General features: G+C 45.5%; 3 protein-coding genes across 8 annotated transcripts in view; 2 read left to right on the top strand and 1 right to left on the bottom strand.

The window, feature by feature from the left end:
• LOC144697516 (uncharacterized) lies at positions 1–3,969 on the top strand. The gene is made up of 2 exons (XM_078569540.1): positions 1–181; positions 1,189–3,969. The coding sequence occupies exon 2, from the start codon at positions 1,292–1,294 to the stop codon at positions 2,027–2,029; it is 738 nt and encodes a 245-aa protein (XP_078425666.1). The 5' UTR covers positions 1–181; positions 1,189–1,291; the 3' UTR covers positions 2,030–3,969.
• Positions 3,970–8,206: 4,237 nt separating this feature from the next.
• LOC144697482 (uncharacterized) overlaps positions 8,207–19,855 on the top strand; it is a 45,064-nt gene continuing 33,415 nt past the window's right edge. The window contains exons 1-2 of one of the 2 annotated variants that reach the window (XM_078569468.1): positions 8,207–8,741; positions 9,942–11,732. In XM_078569468.1, coding sequence (XP_078425594.1) covers positions 10,304–11,344 — 1,041 coding nt within the window. In that variant the 5' untranslated portion in view covers positions 8,207–8,741; positions 9,942–10,303 and the 3' untranslated portion in view covers positions 11,345–11,732. Of the gene's footprint in view, positions 8,742–9,941; positions 11,733–19,855 lie in introns of those variants that run through there. The other variant, XM_078569467.1, reaches the window with a different exon arrangement.
• The window catches only part of LOC144697486 (uncharacterized), a 352,987-nt gene continuing 348,870 nt past the window's right edge, over positions 15,739–19,855 (bottom strand). For 4 of the 5 annotated variants that reach the window (XM_078569475.1, XM_078569476.1, XM_078569474.1 and 1 more), the window contains one exon: positions 15,745–18,487. In XM_078569475.1, the coding sequence (XP_078425601.1) occupies positions 17,597–18,487 (891 nt within the window). In that variant the 3' untranslated portion in view covers positions 15,745–17,596. Of the gene's footprint in view, positions 18,488–19,855 lie in introns of all 5 variants that reach the window. The other variant, XM_078569472.1, reaches the window with a different exon arrangement.

Below are 19,855 nucleotides of genomic sequence, written 5' to 3'. Positions count from 1 at the left end.
AGCCAGTGATGCCAACGTGAATTTAGAAAAATCATTCTGCACACCTTGAAATGTTAACTCTGTCTCTCTCCACAGATACCAACATCTATTGTGATCCCCAGTTGCCTGTGGAGAAGATGATGTTTGACCTTCTTGAACCACTGCAGTCCATGTGGTGAAGGTGCTCCCACAATGCTTTTAGGTAAGGAGTTACAGGTTATTCACCCGGTGATGATAAAGGAACAGTGATATATGTCCAGATCAACAACAACAATTTGTATTTATATGGCATCTTTAATGTAAGACAATGTTCCAAGCATTTCACAGAAATGTTAAAAGCAAGGTTTGACACAGCCAAGTAAGGAGATATTAGGGCAGGTGACCAAACGTTTGGTCAAAGAGGCAGGTTTTAAGCAGTGTCTTAAAGGAGAAAAATGAAGTAGAGAGGAAGAGAGGTTTAGGGAGAAAATTTCAGAGCTTGGGGCCATGGAAACTGACAAAATGCTCAGCAGGTCTGAACGAAAGGAGCACAAACATCTCAGAGGGTTGTGAGGCTGGATTACAGTGATAGGGAGGGGCAAGACCAACATAGAATTTCAAAAAGCGGATGAGAATTTTAAAATGTAGGTGCTTCTTATCCTAGATCGTTTGTAGGTCGGTGAGCACAGGGGTGATAGGTGAACAAGACTTGGTGCGAGTAAGCACACAGGCAGCAGAGTTTTGGATGACCTCAAGGTTACAGGGAGGTTGAAAGCGGGAGGCCGACCGGGAGTGCGACAGACAGGTCAGGACGGTGTGTGACTTGGAGGGGAACTTGGAGGCGATGATGCTCACAAACACCTGCTACCCTGGTCCTTCTGGGGGTGGACGTAGAGGGATTGGAAGATTCTGTCAAAGTTCTGCTTATGTTATAGATATAAACAATCCATCTCCTTTGCCTCCTGCGCTACCTACCTCTTTATCTCTCTCTCTCTCTCACTCTCTCTTTCCATAGAGGCCAGTGTCGATCCAGACCAGGTGGCAGGTTCCCTGAAGGACATTAGTGAACCAGTTGGGTTTTTATGACAATCCAGCAGTTTTCATGGTCACTTTTTCCTCATGCCGGCTCCACAAATTCCCAGATTCATTCAGCTCAATTTCACAACCTGCCTTTGTGTTTTTGTGGGTTCTCTCTCACTCCCTTTTTTCTGTTTTAAATCAATTTCACAGGGTATCAGAAGGGGAGGATTTACAGTCAGGAAACTGAAACCAAACATCACATCAGGATCTGACGGAGCCGCCCAATTTATCATAAACTGAATATCTTTGGTTTATGAACATGGAAGGAAAAAGCACCGTTGACAGTGGGGAGAAACCGTACACGTGTTCTGTGTGTGGACGAGGCTTCAGCCAATCATCTGGCCTGTCAGAACATAAATACAGGCATAGCGATGAGAAACCGTGGAAATGTTGGGACTGTGGGAAGGGATTCACTTACCCATCTGACCTGGAAACTCACCGACGCAGTCACACTGGGGAGAGACCGTTCACCTGCTCCGAGTGTGGGAAGGAATTCACTCAGTTACACCACCTCCTGACACACCAGCGAATTCACGCTGGGGAGAGGCCATCCAACTGCTCTGAGTGTGGGAAGGGATTCATTAGTGTATCTAACCTGCTGAGACACCAACAAACTCACACTGGGGAAAGACCCTTCACCTGCTCAGAATGTGGGAAGAGATTCACTCAGTTATCCATCCTGCTGAGACAACAGCGAATTCACCCTGGGGAGAGGCCATTCACCTGCTCTGAGTGTGGTAAGGGATTCATTGATCCATCCATCCTGCTGAAACACCAGCGGGTTCACACTGGAGAGAAAACTTTTAAATGCCCAGACTGCAGGACGTGCTTTAAAAGTTCCGGGAACCTGATGTCCCATCAACGTGTTCACACTGATGAGAGACCGTTCAGGTGCTCTCACTGTGAGACTGGGTTCAGATGGTCATCTGACCTTACGGTACACCAGAGAATTCTGTACGGAGTGTGGGAAGGGATTCACTCGATCATCTAACCTACTGAGGCACCAACACGTTCACAAGTAACGACAGTGATTGGGATTTGCTGATAATCACATCCAGGACTGAACTATGTTCATTGGGGTCGGTTTCTGTTGATCTTCATAAACCCCAGCCCAGTTATAGGGGGCCATTTGTATTTTTGAAGTGCTGTGTGTTAATTACAGTGTATTGAGTCTTTTTAGTACCTTTAACACAAGTTAGTTCCTTTTGAAGGACTCTGCCTCTCCCCTGTCACCTCCATCCTCACCTCCAACAACAAGTGTGAGGAGCTCATGGAGCTTCTTTGTCACTAAGATTGAGACAATCCGATCAGCTGCCTCTGCTGCTTCCCTCCCTCCACTAGCCCACTGGGCCAAAGATCCATCCTCTCGGGACAGGGGTGAATTGCATAGAATTTGCATCAGGAAGTGAATAAAATAGGTGCATTTCAGGGGAAAATGGATAGCTCTATGAGAAAGAAGGGAATAGATGATTACATTGGTAGATTTAGCTGAGAAAAAATGGGAGGAGGCTCGAGTGGAGCGTAAACACCAGCATGGACTGATTGGGCTGAATGGCCTGGTTCTCTGCTGTATATCCCGTAACCTCCTGTGCAATCTAGTCTAAATCCATGGTATTATCTGTCTGGAAGCAGCATGGCATTAAACTGAAAACTAAAATCAAACTTTACCAGGCCATTGTCCTGACCACCCTGCTGTATGGAGCAGAATCCTGGGTCTGCTCTTGGAACCACATCAAAGCTCTGGAACACTTCCAGCAAAGACACCCAAGGTCCATCCTGAGAATTAGATGGCAGGACAAAAATCACAAACAATGAGGTTCTCCAACACGCTGGGTTCAACAGCTTGGAGACCACCCTCCAGACAATTCAGCTCCGATGGCCAGGCCATGTTTCCCACATGGACAATTACAGAATTCCCAAGCTGATCTTCTATGGGGAACTGTCTCAGGGCAAACAACATCAAGGTGGTCAGTACAACCGATACAAGGACACCCTAAAAAAGAGCCTTGCAAACTTCTGCATTGCAGACTGCCTCTCCTCGGAAAACACTGCAGTCGGCCGGCCAAGTTCTGGTCACTACATTATAGGAAGGATGTGAGTGCACTGGACAGGGCACAGAGGAGATTTACCAGGATACTGCCCGGGCTGGAGGGTCTGAGCTATGAGGAAATATTGGATAGGCTGGGGTTGTTTTCCCTAGAGCAGCGAAGGGGACCTGATAGTGGCGTATAAGATTATGAGGGGCATAGTTGGGTGGTTAGGAAGGCACTTTTTCCATTAGTAGAGGGGTCAATAACCGGGGGGCATAGATTTAAGGTAAGAGGTAGAAGGCTAAGAGGGGAGTTCAGGAGAATTGTTTTTTCACCCAGAGGGTGGTGGGAGTCTAGAACTCACTGCCTGAAAGGGTGTAAATGATTTGGGTGGTTGAGTCAGAAACTCTTGTAATATTTAAGAAGTATTTAAATATTCACTTGCATTGCCTTAGCCTCCAGGGCTATGGGCCAAGCGCTGGATAATGGGATTAGTGTAGTCAGAACATTGTGAGCAGCGTGGACACAATGGGCCGAATGGCCTTCTCCTGCGCTCTATGAGTTTATATTTGGAGGCAAGCACTGAAATTTGGTTCAGCGTGTTTCGAGGACCATCTACACCAAACTCAACATTCGACGTGCCCACAGGAAGGTCAGAGGTGGCGCAGCTGCAGAAGTTAACCCAAGCACCACCAACAATATGACCGGTCAGTTCTGTGGATATCCATGTCGATCCCACACTGAACTCTTCAGTCAGGAGAGGACCCACAGGAAATGATTAAATCATTTACAGTTTGGGCACTCGAACAACGAGGAGTCTACCCCAACATTATCCCTGTTCTCTGGATCGGGGAACTATACGCTGTCTGTATTACTGCGGTGCTGTTAATAAAGTCAGCATGAGACAATCTGTTGTGAGCTTGATTATCTGGTGCCTGAGTTCACAAGATTCACCATTTAGAGTCAACAAGATGAACAAGGAAACATATCATGGCCCAAAACTCGAGCTGGACATTCCCAGGATAAAGTCTGTTATCTAACACCTCGAATGGACAGAACAGAGAAAGATCCCAACTGTAAGAAACCCTCGAATCATTTGTAAATATGTTTCAAATGCTGACAGATTCCAGCTGTCAGTTTCCATCACATTGAAGTTAATGGAAGGTGAGAGCGCAATTATTCTAGAGCTATAAAAAAACACTAGTTAGAGCACAGCTAGAGTACTGAGTCCAGTTGTAGTCAGCACACTATAGGAAGGATGTGATCACACTGGAGCGGGCACAGAAGAGATTTACCTGGATGTTGCCAGGACTGGAGAATTTTAACTCTGAGGAAAGATTGGAGAGGCAGGGGTTGTTTTCTTTGGAACAGGGGAGGAAGAGGGGAGATTTAATTGAAGTGTAAAAATTATGAGGGTCCCAGATAGGAAGGACCTATTTCATTTACAGAGGTCAGAACCAAGAGGATAGAGATTTAAAGTAATTAGTGGAAGGATTAGAGGGAGTTCAATAATGCTTTTACCCAGAGGGTGGTGGGTCTTGGAACTCACTGACTGAAAGGGTGGTAGAGGCAGAAATACACAGATTTAAAAAGTACTGGGATATACACTGGATGTTCTGTAACCTACAGGATTACGGACCAAGAGCTGGGAAGCGGGATTAGACTGGATTGCTCATTTTCAGCCAGTACAGACATGATGGGCTGAACGGCCGCCTCTGTGCTATAATTTCTGTGATGCTGTGGTGACAAGTGGTCCTCGTGTTTTTATCTGAGACAGGCCTCAGCCCAGTCATTTGCCCCGAGTGTCGATGTGATGGTTCAAGCTAAGAGATGCCGGGTACCGGGAGCAGCAGGAACAATAAATAAAACCGAGGTGTCAGTAAATACTGATATAGTTTATTTGTATCTAGTTCCATTTTTATAAATTCTGCTGAATGTGGCCCTCACCCAGTGTCAGGATATTGGATTAGAGCCACCATGGAAAATGAATTTGACACCGGTGAGATACTCAGTGTCTATTGGATCCTCAGTATCTCTGTAACCTCCTCCAGCCCCACAACCCTTCCTGTAAATACAAGGTGTTGTTCTTGGATTACACCTGAGATAGACAATGTAATTATATTTTAACCTTTATTCTTCAAGTAAAGTATCTTTCTTCAGGCTGTTCTCAAGGTTGAGCAAGATGAAACCAAACAGTGATTTATTTGTACTTCTTCCAATTTAGTTACTGTATTCATTGCTCATGATGTGGTCTGCTCTACACTGGCAAGACCAAACACAGATTGGGTGATCACTTTGTGGAACAACCTCCGTTCAGTCTGTGAGCTTGACCCTGAGCTTCCGGTCACTTGTCATTTTAATTCTCCGCCCCACTCCCACTCTGACCTCTCTGTCCTCGGCCTCCTGCAATGTTTCAATGAAGCTCAATGGGGGCTCGAGGAACAGCAGCTCATCTTTCGATTAGGCTCTTTACAACCTTCGAGTTCAGCAGTTTCTGCATCAACAGAGAGTTGTCAGGATCTGGAACACTCCACCTGAAAATGTGCTGGAACCTGATTCTATCAGGGATTTTAAAAGGCAGTTGACAGGGATTTGAGATTGAGGAACTGACAGGGATTTGAGATTGAGGAACTTACAGGGTTACAAACAGAAAGTGGGCGTATGGGACTAAACACGACAGCTCTTTCAAAGAGACAGCACAAGCACAAAGGGTTGAATGGCCTCCTTCTGTGCTCTTAAGTTTCAATGATTCTAGAAGTTGGCCATTTAACCCCTCGATCTGTCCCACCATGCAATCAGATCATGGCTGATCTGTGACCCTTTGTCTCCTGTCCCTTGATTTATAGCTTGTGTTAGGAAGGATCTATCATTGCCAGATTGAAACTGAACATTGATCAAGCATGAACTGCTAATTCAGGAAGAGAATTCCAAACTTCTCCCAACTTTACCTGAAGATGATTTTCCTAATCTCACTCCTGAAAGGTCTGGCTCTAAGTTTTAGACTATGTTCCTCAGTCCTGGATTCCCCAGCCAATGGAAATTGTTCCCCTCTATCTACCACACCATGTCCAATTTATATCATGAAAACTTCGAGAAAATCCTCCTCAATCTTCTAAATTCCAGGCAATACAAATCTCACAGTGAGATGATGAATATTGGCAGAATGAATAGGGTACTCAATGGTACAGTCCTAAAGAGTGTGTAGGAACTGGGGGTTGATGTGCATACACATTTGAAGGAGAAAGGACATATTGAGAGAGCAGTTCGCAAAATATATGAGATCGTGGGTTTCATAAGCAGATTTAATGTGTATAAACGCAGGGAAAATAAGCTGACCCGTCATAAAGCTCTGGTTAGGTCACAACAGGAGTATTGCATCCAGTTCTGGTCTCCACACTTTAGGAAAGGGGTGAGGGTCCTTGAGAGGATGCGGAGGAGATTTACCAGAATGGTTCCAGGCAAAAGGGAATTCAGTTACAAAGTGAGATTGGAGAAGCTGAAGTTGTTCTTCTTGGAGTTACAGAGTTGAGGGGAGATTTGTTAGAGGTGAACAAGATTGTGACAGGTTCAGATAAGGTGGACAAAGAAAATGTTGTTTCCATTTGGTGATGGTACAAGGATTAGGGGGACACATATTGAAGGTTATGGGCAATAGATACGGGGCAAATGCAGGGAGGAACATTTTACACAACAAGTGGTAATAACCCAGAACTCACTGCCTACGAGGAGGCTGGAAGCAGACATGATCAATGCTTTAAAATTAAATTGGACCAGTATTTAAGAGAAATAAATATGCAGGGAGTTGAAGACACAGCGGGGCAATGAGACAGACTGGATTGCTCTACAGAGAGCTGGCATGGACTCAATGGGCTGAATGGCCTCTTTCTGTGCCGCAATGACTCTGACGCATTTGTTTGACCTCTCCTCATAATTTAACCCTTGGAATCCAAGTGTTATTCAGGTACATCTGCACTGCTTTCCCACTAAGGCCAATATAATTAATCCTTCCTAAGGTGCTGCCCAGAACTGAACACAGTATTCCTGTTCTGATGAAAGGTCATGTTGACCTGAAACGTTAACTCTGTTTCTCTCCACAGATGCTGCCAGGCCTGCTGAGTACTTCCAGCACTTTTAATTTTTATTACAGTGCAGTCTAACCAGGATTTTGAAAATCTCAGTGCTTTTCCCACAAACAGAACAGATAAACCTTTTTCAAAGTCAAAGTCATTTAGATCCTGATGACTCGAGTGACTCTGTCAGATCTTGATGTGAAGTTTGGTTTGAGTTTCACTGTCTGCAAAACCCTCCCATTGGAAATCCTGTAAAAAGGAGATTATTAAAAAATTCCCTGTCAGTCCAGGATAGAAATTGAGGTGAGACAAACATTTCTCTGGGTTGGAGTTTGCTGTGTGTAAATCCTCCCCTTCTAACCCCCTGTAAAAAGAGTTTCCAAACACTCGGTGTAAACTGGGCTCCGGGAGTTTGTAATCCGGGTTTGGAGTCCTACACCGGGTGTTTGTGAACCCTCCCAGTCCACCCTCCGGCTCCATTCCTCTCCTGCACTCGGCCCTTTCTTACCCGCTGGACTTTCACCCAACCGCCTTCATCCGAGTTCCGCAATGGTACTGCGCATGCTTCAATGCAAGACCGGCCAGGCCCCCATTCACTCCGATTGGTCGGAGGACCAGCCGCTAGGCACGCCCCCTCTTTCCATTGGTCTGAAGCTGCCGTCAATCATTGTGAGCTGGAGCATGCGCAGAGCGTGAAGTCAGACTTGAGAGCTCGAGCGAGCAGATTTGAAATGCGGGATTTACAAAGACCGAGTGCGGACTGAGAGCTGAAAAAAAAAACCCGTGAGCATAGATAGGGCTGGCGGGGAAGTTGGGAGGCTTTATGAATTCAAGGTCTCTGCCCTATACCCTCAATAAGGAACCTTCGGTTCACCGACAGCTCAGGCCATTTGTCCGGAAGTAGGCACGAGTTAAGGGCTGCCATATTTATAGGGGGCAAGGAGCAGCAGAGCGCATGTGCGATCACCATCTTTATAGGGGGCAAGGAACAGCAGAGCGCATGTGCTGTCGCCATCTTTGTGGGTGCAATGTCCAACAGGGAGCATGCGTGGCCGCCATCTTTACAGAGGCTGCAGACCCGCAGGAGGAGCAATAAATCAGAGATAGAGTTTGGTGTGAGATCAATGGGTTGATGTAAAACAGGAGATCAGGGTAACAGTCAGAAACAACAACAACTTCTATTAACATCATAAATCATCCCAGTGAGCTTCACAGGAAAATTATAAAACAAAGTGTGACACCCAGACACAAGAGGAGATATTAGGGCAGGTGACCAAAAATAGTTAAATACTCGCTTGTTTGTACGGAATTTGATTATTACCGAAAAAAGAGACAAGCTGTCAAAGCTTTTCGACTTGCACTCACCAGGACACATGCAAGAATCCCAAATTTCAAAGGGAACAACAATTTCTACTGCACTAGAAAAGGGTGCAGATTGTTTGGCCCATCAGCTCTGATTGGTTGTTGCCATGGAGAACACAGCAAGGAGCTGTCATCCCCTGTGCTTCTGTTTAATTCCACAAAAGACCCCGTGCCTGGACTTGTTCCTTCTGCCTGCAGAGGACAGGTCCCTGTGGATGAACATACGTAGCTTCTAGCAAGTGTAAGTGAGACACATTACGAGCCTGACTAATAATTTTTGAAATTTGGTATTCTTCCCTCTATCCTGATGAGTACAAGATAAAATGTTTTGACAGAATGTCTTTTTTTATTAATACTCAATTCTCTTAAAGGGGGAAAGTGTGGTAGACAGAGGGAGAGAATTTCAGAGCTTGGGGTCGAGGGAACTGAAGGCACGGACACTAATGGTGGAGCAATTAAAATAGGGAATGCTAGAATTAGAGCAGTGCAGATATCTCAGAGGGTTGTGGGTCTGCAGGAGATTGCAGAGATAGGGAGAGAGGGGGATTTGAAAACAAGGATGAGAATTTTAAAATAAAGTTGCTGCTTGAACGGGAGCCAAGGAAGGTCAGGGAACGGGCCTAGCTGTGAGTGAAGACAGCAAAAATATGGATGTCTTCAAGGTTACAGAGGGTAGAATGTAGGCGACCAGCCAGGAGTGTGTTGGAATGCTCGAGTCTGGAGGTAAAAATGGCAGTGATAAGGGTTTCAGCAGCAGCTGAGACAGGGGTGAGGTCAGGTGATATTACGGAGGTGGAAACAGGCGATCTTAGTGATGGCACAGACATGAGGTCAGCAACTCATTTCGAGATCAAATGTAACACTGAGGTTGTGAACAGACTGGTTTAGTCTCAGACTGTTCCCAGGGAGAGGGATCTGGGAAATCGAGATTGGAGCAGGGACCAAAAACTGTGTCTTCAGTCTTCTCAGTGTTTAATTGGAGTTAATTAATCATCAGGAAGAGAAGCAGGAACCAGAATGGGCCATAAGACTGATCCCAGGTTTAACTCAATTAGAGAGGGAGAGAAGGAAGGAAACCCAGGGAGGTTTGGAGAAACCACCTACACGATCGCTCGTTAAATCTCCACAGAGTAAGTTTTGGACACAAGGTTCTGTATGCTGTATGGTCAGTCAGGGGGTTTCAGATTAATGTTTTGTCACGAGTAATCACTGAAGTGAATGATCAGACATATTGTCACCTCCAGTTGTAGAAATTTGTTAAAAAGATACAGAAAGAATTGTCCAAAACTCTGTTTGGATTTCAGAGGGAGAGTGTGTGGGATGGGGATTTGCTGCTTTTGGGGAACAAGAGAGGAAAAAATGTTCCACAGAAACTAGGATTGTCTGCTCTGAATTTCTATCCTGTTCTTACAATGATGGCTTTTGTAAACTTCTTTTACAGAGAATTAAAGGAGAGGATTCGCAGACAGGAAACTCAAACCAAACATCACATCAAGATCTTACAGAGTCACTCAATTCATCAGGACCTGAATATTATCATCTTTGACTGTGAAAGGAGAAACATTTGTCTGTTCTGTCTGTGGGAAAAGATTTCAAACATCGGTGTGACTGGAAAAGCACCGAGACCCACACACCCGAATGAGAGTGTTCCAGTGAACTGACTGTGGAAAGAGCTTTAACCAGTTATAAAGCCTGAAATAATATCACTCCATTCACAGTGGGGAGAAACTGTACATGTGTTCTCTGTGTGGACGAGGCTTCAACTGATCATCAAACCTGGAGAGACACAGGGACACCTGGACCATGGAGAAACCGTGGAAATGTAAGGACTGTGAGAAAGGATTCAATTGTCCATCCAAACTGGAAATCCATCGACGCAGTCACACTGGGGAGAGGCCATTCACCTGCTCCGAGTGTGGAAAGGGATTCACTCAGTTATCCTCCCTGCTGACACACCAACGAGTTCACACCGGAGAGAGACCATTCACCTGCTCCAAGTGTGGGAAAGGATTCAAGCGGTTTTCCCACCTGCTGACACACCAGCAAGTTCACACTGGAGACGGACCATTCACCTGTTCTGAGTGTGGGAAGGGATTCACTCAATCATCCAACCTGTTGATGCACCAGCGAATTCACACTGGAGAGAGACCATTCTCCTGCTCTGAGTGTGGGAAGGGATTCACTCAGTCATCAAACCTGCTGACACACCAGCGAGTTCACACTGGGGAAAGACCATTCACCTGCTCCCAGTGTGGGAAGGGATTCTCTCAGTTATCCACCCTGCTGACACACCAGCAAGTTCACACTGGAGAGAGACCATTCACCTGCACGGTATGTGGGAAAGGATTCACTGGCTCCTCTGACCTGCTAAAGCACCAGCGAATTCACACTGAGGAGAGGCCATTCAGTTGTACTTCCTGTGGAAAGAGATTCAGGACTTCATTCAACCTCAAAGTGCACCAGCGAGTTCACACTGGGGAGAGGCCTTTCACCTGCTCCAAGTGCGGGAAGGGATTCACTCAGTCATCCACCCTGCTGACACACCAGCGAATTCACACTGAAGAGACACCATTCTCCTGCTCCGAGTGTGGGAAGAAATTCACTCAGTCATCCAACCTACTGACACACCAGCGAGTTCACACTGGAGAGAGGCCATTCACCTGCTCCGAGTGTGGGAAGAAATTCACTCACTCATCAAACCTACTGACACACCAGCGAGTTCACACTGGGGAGAGACCGTTCACCTGCTCCGAGTGTGAGAAGGGATTCACTCAGTTATCCAGCCTGCTGAAACACCAGCGAATTCACACAAGGAGAGGCCGTTCAGCTGTACTTCCTGTGTAAAGAGATTCAGCCTTCATTCCACCTCTGTACACCAGTGAATTCACATTGGAGAGAGAGCGTTCACCTGCTCCGAGTGTGGAAAGGGATTCACTCATTTATCTAACCTGTTGAGACACCAGCGAGTTCACACTGGGAAGATGCTGTTCACCTTCTCCGGATGTAGGAAGGGATTCACTTGGTCACCCCACCTGCTCAGACACCAGCGAGTTCACAAGTGTCTGCAGCGGTTGGATTCAGCTGTTATTGCTGCTGTTAATCACATCCAGAACTGAACCATGTTCATTCTGATAGTTGTGATTTGTTTCTATTGATGTTCATAATCCCTATAACTGGGCTGAAGTTTAATATCTTGATGTCTGTTAAATAAATCAGTTTTGTTTCAAACTCTCAGAATGTTGAGTCCTTGATTTCTCCAGGATAAGAGGAGACTGATTGATGTCCTGTTCCCAACTGCTCCAATTTTGGAACTTTTGTCCTTTCTAACTCTAGATTCTTTCAGTTCTCAGACCTTTGGTTACTCTCATGGATAAGTCCCAACTCCCCACACCTCCCAGAGAGCTTTGGGATCCAGGGAAATATCAGTATTAAAAACAGAAAATGCTGGAAATAACATACTTTTCCAAATGCCAATTGATTTTGTCCTGGATTATTGGCTCCAACCTTTCCCCACCACTGATGTGAAGCTGATTGTCCTGGAATTGCTGTGTTTTTGAACAGGGGTGTAACATTTACAATCTGTCAGTCCTTTGACACCACTACTATATAAGGAGGATTGGAAGATTGTGACCAGAGCCTCTACAAGTTCCATGTGAAGGATGCTGTCTCTGACTGTGCAGCAGTCCCTCAATGTCACCCTGGAGTGTCAGCCTAGATAATGTGCTCAGGTTTATTAATATTTCCTCTTGTTATTGATGTGGGTCATTAAGAAACAATGGACTCTTATGATGTCATCCAGTCCCAGTGCGATGATGTCATCCAGTCCCAGTGCGATGATGTCATGGAGACTATTAAATACCAGCGGAGCCTTAGTGGTGAAAACAGTTTTGTTCGAGATGGCAGCAAGTCCATTACTGATAGATCAGCAAATGGAATTAATGGGAAAGAAAGTAAGGCAGCTCATGAACATCTGGAATAGTATTGTGAATTATGAAGATGAACGAGTGAAGTATACAAGTCCAGTTTCCCAAAAAGCTGCCCCCATACTCTGCCCCCATCTCCCGACACTCTGCCCCCATCTCCCGACATTCTGCCCCATCTCCCGACACTCTGCCCCCATCTCTCGACACTCTGCCCCATCTCCCGACATTCTGCCCCATCTCCCGACACACTGTCCCATCTCCCGACATTCTGCCCCCATCTACCGACATTCTGCCCCCATCTCCCGACACTCTGCCCCCATCTCCCGACACACTGCCCCATCTCCTGACATTCTGCCACTATCTCCCAACACTCTGCCCCCATCTCCCAACACACTACTCCATCTCCTGACACTGTGTCCCATCTCCTGAGCAGCCTGTCTCTACCTCTGCTGAACCCACACAGGATGCACCATGTTGAAGCCAGAGGAAAGGACTGGGTGAGAAATTGTCATTCACCAAGGGTGTGCACATGGGGGTTTGACAAAATATTAAGTTTCCTGTTTTTAACAATGACACAGAAAATGTATTGATTGGGACCAGTTCCAGCTCTTGTCCATTCTGACATCCCGTGGGCCAGCTCACCCTCTCACTGGGTTCATGCTGAATGTCAATCCAGGCTGGGAGCCATTGGGTGGATGGGCAATGGGTGGATGAGTGGGTGAAGGAATGTTCAGTTCACAGGGAGGGGGATGGGGGAGGGGGGTTGGTGCTGGTGGTGGGAAGTGTTCATTCTGAAGGAGTCCCACCTGAAACAGTGACCATTAACTTATCACTTTCCAATGGTGATTGACCTGCTGTGTATTTCCCCAGGTTTGTTCTGTTCAGTATTTCAGTATTTTTATATTTTTATTTTTGCTAAAACATGTTCTTGTTCTGACACTGAAATCCAGAGGATTTTAACTCTGTTAAAGTCAATCTCCATCGAGTACACAAGAGAACTCAACTGGTCCAAACTTTTTATGGTATCAATAAACAAAGACCCTTCAAGATGTTTATTTGGGGAATTGTTTTTCTCTGAGACCCGGGACAGTCAAACTATGACCCAAAGTTCAGATTTGGGCTTTGAGCCTGGGCTATGGGGCCCACATACATCGAGCACCATTACTGGATGTCCTTCATCCCCGATTTTAATCACTCCACCATTTGTGGCCGTGCCTTCAGCTGCCTGGACCCTAAGCTCTGGTATTTCCTTCCTAAACCTCTCCACCTTTCTAATTCACTTTCCCCCTTTCAGACACTCGTTCGAACCGACCTCTTTGACCAAACAGTTGGTCATCTGACCTAATATGTCCTTATGCCCCTGTGAAACTTCTTGGGACAATGTATTACATTAGAAGCTCGATATAAATATAAGTTGTTGCATTTTTTGATGTAATTCAGTCAGACCTGATCACTTATTGAGTCTGTATCAATGTAACTCAGATAGACACAGCTTGTGTCATAGTTCAGTGAGATCTGATCACATACTGAGTGAGTGAGTCTGTATCAATGTAACTCGGATAGACACAGCTTGTTGGAACAGACCTGGGGAGAAGGAAGCTCTGAATTAATCACTGGACTTTCTGTTGGGAAAAGGTGATTCTTTTCAAACATCCAAATGACGAATCAAGTAATTAAGGATGATTTGTTGTTTTGAGCTGAATTGTTTGGTAGAATTAGAGTGAAGGAATGGGATTGACCCACAGCGTGAGCCACCACTTTAAGGACAGGGAGAGAATCTGTAGAGGGGAAAATAATTAGTTTGAGACCGGGCACTGAATCTGGAACAATGAGCAGAGAAGGGGAGGAGTGTATGGGCCAGGGATTTATAGATTTGGGGGAATGAAAGAAGAAAGAATATTCCATAGAAACTAGAATTGTCTGTTCTGAATTTCTATCCTGTACTGACAGTGTTGGCTTTTGTCAACTCTGTTTACAGGGGATTGGATGGAGAGGATTTTCAGATGGGAAACTCAAACCAAAAATCTCGACAAGATCTTATGGAATCATTGAAATCAGATATGATCAGGCTCTGATTATGGAAGGAGAAATGTTTGTCTGTGGGGAAAGATTCACATCATCAGTGTGACTGGAAAATCACCAGGACACAGACACCTGAGTCAGAACATATATGGGGGTCAAACCTGGCATCAAGCATCCAAAAAGTCTGGTTTAGTCTCAGACAGTTGCCAGGGAGAGGAATGGAGTTGGTAGCTCGGGAATTAAAACAATGGGTTCAGTCTTCGCTATATTGAATTGAAGGAAATTTCTGCACATTCACCACTGGATATCAGACAAACAGTCTCATAATTTAACAAAAGTGGAGAGGTGGTGGTGAGGTAGAGCTGGGCACTGTCAGTGAACATGTGATAACTGACACTGTGTTTTCAGATGATGTCGTTGTGGGGAACATGTTGATGAGAAATAAGATGAAGCCAGGGCTGGATCCTTCGGGGACACTAGGGGTAACTGTGGGAGTGGGAAGGGAAGACATTACAAGTGATTCTCTGGCTATGATTAGACAGAGAAGAATGGAACCAGGAGAGAGCAGCCCCACCCAGCTGGACGACAGTGGAGAGGTGTTGGAGCAGAATGGTGTGGTCAACCCTGTCAAAGGCTGCAGACATGTCAAGAAATGATAGTTTCCCTTTGTCACTGTCACATAGGATGTCATTGGTGGCTTTGATCAGAGCTGTTTCAGTACTGTGGCAGGGGCAGAAACCTGATTGGAGGGATTCAAACAGGGAGTTCTGGGAAAGATGGGCACAGATTTTGGAGGTGTGAACATGTCCAAAGAGTTTGGAGAGGAAAGGGAAATTGGACTTGGGGCAGTAGTTTTCATGGATAGTGGTGTCAAGGGTTTGTTTCTTGACGAAGGGGTTGATGGTTTGAAGGAGAGAGGGACAGTATCTGAAGAGCCAAAACTGTGAACAATATCAGTGAACATGGGGAAGTTGGGATATCAGCAGTTCAGTGGATATAGGGTCAATGGGGCAGGAGGTGGGTCTCATGGACAAGATGAGCACTGGGGGGGAGGGGCATGAGGGAAGATGGGAGAGAAACTAAAGAAAGATGTGGGTTCAGGGCTCGGACATGGGAGATGAGCACTGGGAGGAGGGAAGCAGCAGAGGCAGCTGATCAGATTGTTTCAATCTTAGTGACAAAGAAGCTCCATGAGCTCCTCACACTTATTGTTGGAGGAGACAGGAAAGAAGAGCCCTTCAAAATGAACTAACTTGTGTTAGAGGTGTTAAAAAGATTCAATACACTGTATTTAACAGAAAACTGATTTATTTGACTTTTGTCCAGAATGTTAACATGTATAACTGGGCTGAAGTTTGTGAGGAACATATCTTTTTATTTCTGTTAGACTGTTGTAAAAGCATTTTTTTCCAATTTTCTTGGACTGTGGCTTTAAAAACTACCATGGCTGCAGTTGAAAGAGGTTCCCTGGAACAGGATGTGGAATATACAATGTTGCTATCTCTTGGAACAGTGTGCCTGGTTGGACAAAATGGTACTGGAAAGGAGGCCTAGGGAACTGCCTAGCGTTTTGATTGGCTCCTGACCAAGTGGCCAGGTTCTGTGTGGCGATTGTGCAGTAGATAAGCTCCTAGCCTGAAGAGGAAAGACCTGAAATCTCTCTGTCCTGTGTTTTGTAAGACTCCAGTAATCCTGCCATTGTAGCCAGCTGGCTATTCCTCACACCACTAGATTCTGCTTTCTTTGAGAAGCCCCTGTCAAGAGGAAAAGAGGGGAATGTCATGAAGCAATTAATGTATATATTATTGGAAAATATTTTTCTTTTAAAATAGAGGTTTAGTCTGTGGGCGTCTTAATTGGACAAAAGCCAGCTAGTCTGGGTGCTTTGATGTGTACCAGTTGTGCGATGTAAGAGAGATAGAGTGCATTTCCATTTTTTGAATGGACCATTTAAAAAGTGGGGTGAATTCTGACACCTAGCTCCCAGAGACCAAGCAATATATTTACATTACTAATAAAATTGGTACTATGAAAGGGGTTTTATTGTTAGAGAGGTGGAGTTCAAAGAGGTTGGTGATACAATGAGAATTTACATTGAATGAGCTGTGCTAGGTATAACAAGACAGCCGTGTTGTGTGTGTAGGACAGAGGCAATGTAAGAAAAGCAGCTGTAAGCCTCCAACTGTCTCCACAGGAACCAAAGTGAAACGAACCTCATTTGGAATTTGTAAGGTGAAAATGCTTTGCCTGGTGTCTGGTTAAGTCTATGGGTTGCTGTTGCCTTCATGGAGAATAGTTTGGGAATTTAAAAGTTATGATCCCAGTAATTTGTAGCCATGTGCATATATTTAACTTGTGTAAATTAATAAAATGTTTCCTTTAGCTTAATATAAAACCTCTCGAGAGCTGGTGGTCTGATTCCTGAATTTAGAGTTGCACCTCAAACATAATATTTAAAATTATAGGTTATGACATTTGATTAAAGTCTCCCTCTGGGATTTTTAAATAAACTCAGCTTTATCAACTGCTTGGTCGTAACAGAGAAATCACCAGTAGAAACATTAAAAGCAAGTTTCAACCAGAGAACTACAGACTGCAAGTGCTGGGAGACCACCTCATGTCAACCACAACAACCTGCAAGGAATTTGGAAGAAAGCAATCAAAGTCAATCCATCTAATCCTGCAGTCTGGATTGGTGTAATTGAATTGTTTTATCTCACTCTTAAAATCCATGTTTTGTGTGTCTTACTTGCTTGTGTGTGAGTTTGCATGTGTGTGTTTGCATGTGTGTTTGTGTATAGTGGTGTAAGAAGGGGTAGAGCTTGTTATAGAGTTAAAAGTTAGCAGTTCATGTTTCTTTTGTTACTGGTTAAAGACGATTTGTTTAATAAACAATTATTTACTTGTTAAGTTTACAAACCTGGTGCTTGTAATCTATTAACCTAAATTAAACAGTTAGGTAGAATTGGGGCAATCTGGTGGTCTAATAAAACTTTTCACATTTGTCTTGGCTCAGAGAGCAGTGGGGTTTGATATTATAGTGCACTATCCCCAGTGAGTTGTAACAAGTTTATTAACATCAGCAGAAACAGACTCCAATGAACATGGTTCAGTCCTGGATATGATTAACAGCAAAATCCAATCACTGTCATTACTTGTGAACTCGCTGGTGTCTCAGCAGATAGGGTGAAGTAGAGAATTCCTTCCCACACATTGAGCAGGTGAACGGTCTCTCCCCAGTGTGAATTCTCTGGTGTGTCAACAGGTTAGATGACTGAGTGAATCTCTTCCCACACACAGAGCAGGTGAATGGCCTCTCCCCAGTGTGAACTCGCTGGTGTGTGCGCAGGTTGGATGACTGAGTGAATCCCTTCCCACACACGGAGCAGGTGAACGGCCTCTCCCCAGTGTGAATTCGCTGGTGTAGAGTGAGTTTCGATGATCGCCTGAACCCAGTTCCACAGTGAGAGCACCTGAACGGTCTCTCGTCAGTGTGAACACGTTGATGGAACATCAGTTCCCCAGAACTTTTATAGCACTTCCCGCAGTCTGGGCATTGAAAAGGTCTCTCATTAGTGTGAACTCGCTGGTGTGTCAACAGGTTGGATGCATCAGTGAATCGCTTCCCACACTCGGAGCAGATGAACAGTCTCTCCCCATTATGAATTCTCTGGTGTGTCTGCAGGTGGGATAACTGAGTAAATCCTTTCCCACACTCAGGGCAGATGAATGGTTTCTCCCGAGTGTGAATTCGCTGGTGTCTCTGCAGGTGGGATGAACTTATGAATCCCTTCCCACACTCGGAGCAGGTGAACGGCCTCTCCCCAGTGTGACTGCGCCGATGAGTTTCCAGGTCAGATGGGGATCTGAATCCCTTCCCACAATCCCCACATTTCCATGGTTTCTCCCTGTTGTCCCTGCATTTATGTTTTGACAGGTCAGATGATCGGCTGAAGCCTTGTCCACACACAGAACACGTGTACGGTTTCTCCCCACTGTGAACGGTGCTTTTTCCTTCCATGTTCAAAATCCTTCCAATAACCTGTTGATTTAAAACAGTAAAAAGGAATGAGAGAGAACCCACAAAAACACAAAGGCAGGTTGTGAAATTGAGCTGAATGAATCTGGGAATTTGTGGGGCCGGCACGAGGAAAAAGTGGATTGTCATAAAAACCCAACTGGTTCACTAATGTCCTTCAGGGAAGGGAACCTGCCACCTCGTCGGGCCCACACAAGTCTCTGGCCCCTATAAGAACATATGAAATTGGAACAAGAGAAGACCTAACACACTGTCAAGCCGACTCCACCATTCAACACGATCGTGGCTGATCTTGGGCTTCAACTCCTTTCCCGCCCGCTCCCCATATCCCTCGACTCCCTGAGAGACCAAAAATCTCCCCATCTCAGCCTGAAATATATTCAGTGATGGAGCATCTGCAACCCACAGAGAATTCTATGTGATAGAGAGAGGAAGAGAGACAAGGGAAGTGGGAGTGGCAGAGAGAAGGGAATAGGAGAGACAGGGAGAGAAGGGGAATGGTAGAGGTAGAGAAGGAAGGGGCGGTGGTAGAGGCAGGGGGTGAGGAGAGGGTGTTTATAAACCGACAACTAAACCAGAACTTTGACAAAACCTCCCAAATCCTCAACCTCCACCACCTGGAAGGCCCAGGGTAACAGGTGTATGTGAACACCATCACCTCCAAGTCACACACCCTCCTGACTTGTCTGATATCCGGTACTGGATGAACAGAAATTTCCTCCATTTAAATATTGGGCAGACTGAAGCCATTGTCTTCAGTCCCCACTACAAACTCCACTCCCCAGTCACCGACTCCATCCCTCTCCCTGACAACTGTCTGAGGCTGAACCAGACTGTTCACAACCATGGTGAAATATTTCACCCCAAGATGAGCTCCCAACCACATATCCACATCATCACCAAGACCGCCTATTTCCACCTCAGTAACATCGCCCGACTCCAGCCCAGTCTCAGCTCATCTGCTGCTGAAACTCTCATCCATTCCTTTGTTACCTCTAGACTTAACTATCCTAACACACTCCCGGCCGGCCTCCCACATTCAGCCTCCCTGTAATCTTGAGGTCATCCAAAACTCTGCTGCCCGTGTGCTTACTCGCACCAAGTCTTGTTCACCCATCACCCCTGTGCTCACTGACCTACAAAGGCTCTGGGATAAGAAGCAAAATTTTTAATTTCTCATCCGTATTTTCAAATCCCTCCAGGGTCTCACCCTCCCTATCTCTGTAATCCAGCCTCACAACCGTCTGAGGTATCTCAGCTCCTCTAATTCCGGCCTCTTGAGCATTCCTGATTTTAATCGTTCTACCATTGGTGACCGTTCTTTCATTTGCCTAGGCCACAAGCTCTGGAATTTCCTCCTTAAACCTCTCC

This window comes from Cetorhinus maximus, chromosome 23 (assembly GCF_964194155.1).
Source record: "Cetorhinus maximus chromosome 23, sCetMax3.hap1.1, whole genome shotgun sequence".
NCBI lineage: Eukaryota > Metazoa > Chordata > Chondrichthyes > Lamniformes > Cetorhinidae > Cetorhinus > Cetorhinus maximus.
The sequence above is the reverse complement of the archived record's forward strand: the minus strand, read 5'-3'. Positions and strand labels throughout refer to the sequence as shown.

What these genes read in the sequence shown, in the direction of transcription:
- LOC144697516 (XM_078569540.1), top strand. Translation starts at nt 1,292, where the DNA reads ATGAACATGGAAGGAAAAAGCACCGTTGACAGTGGGGAGAAACCGTAC.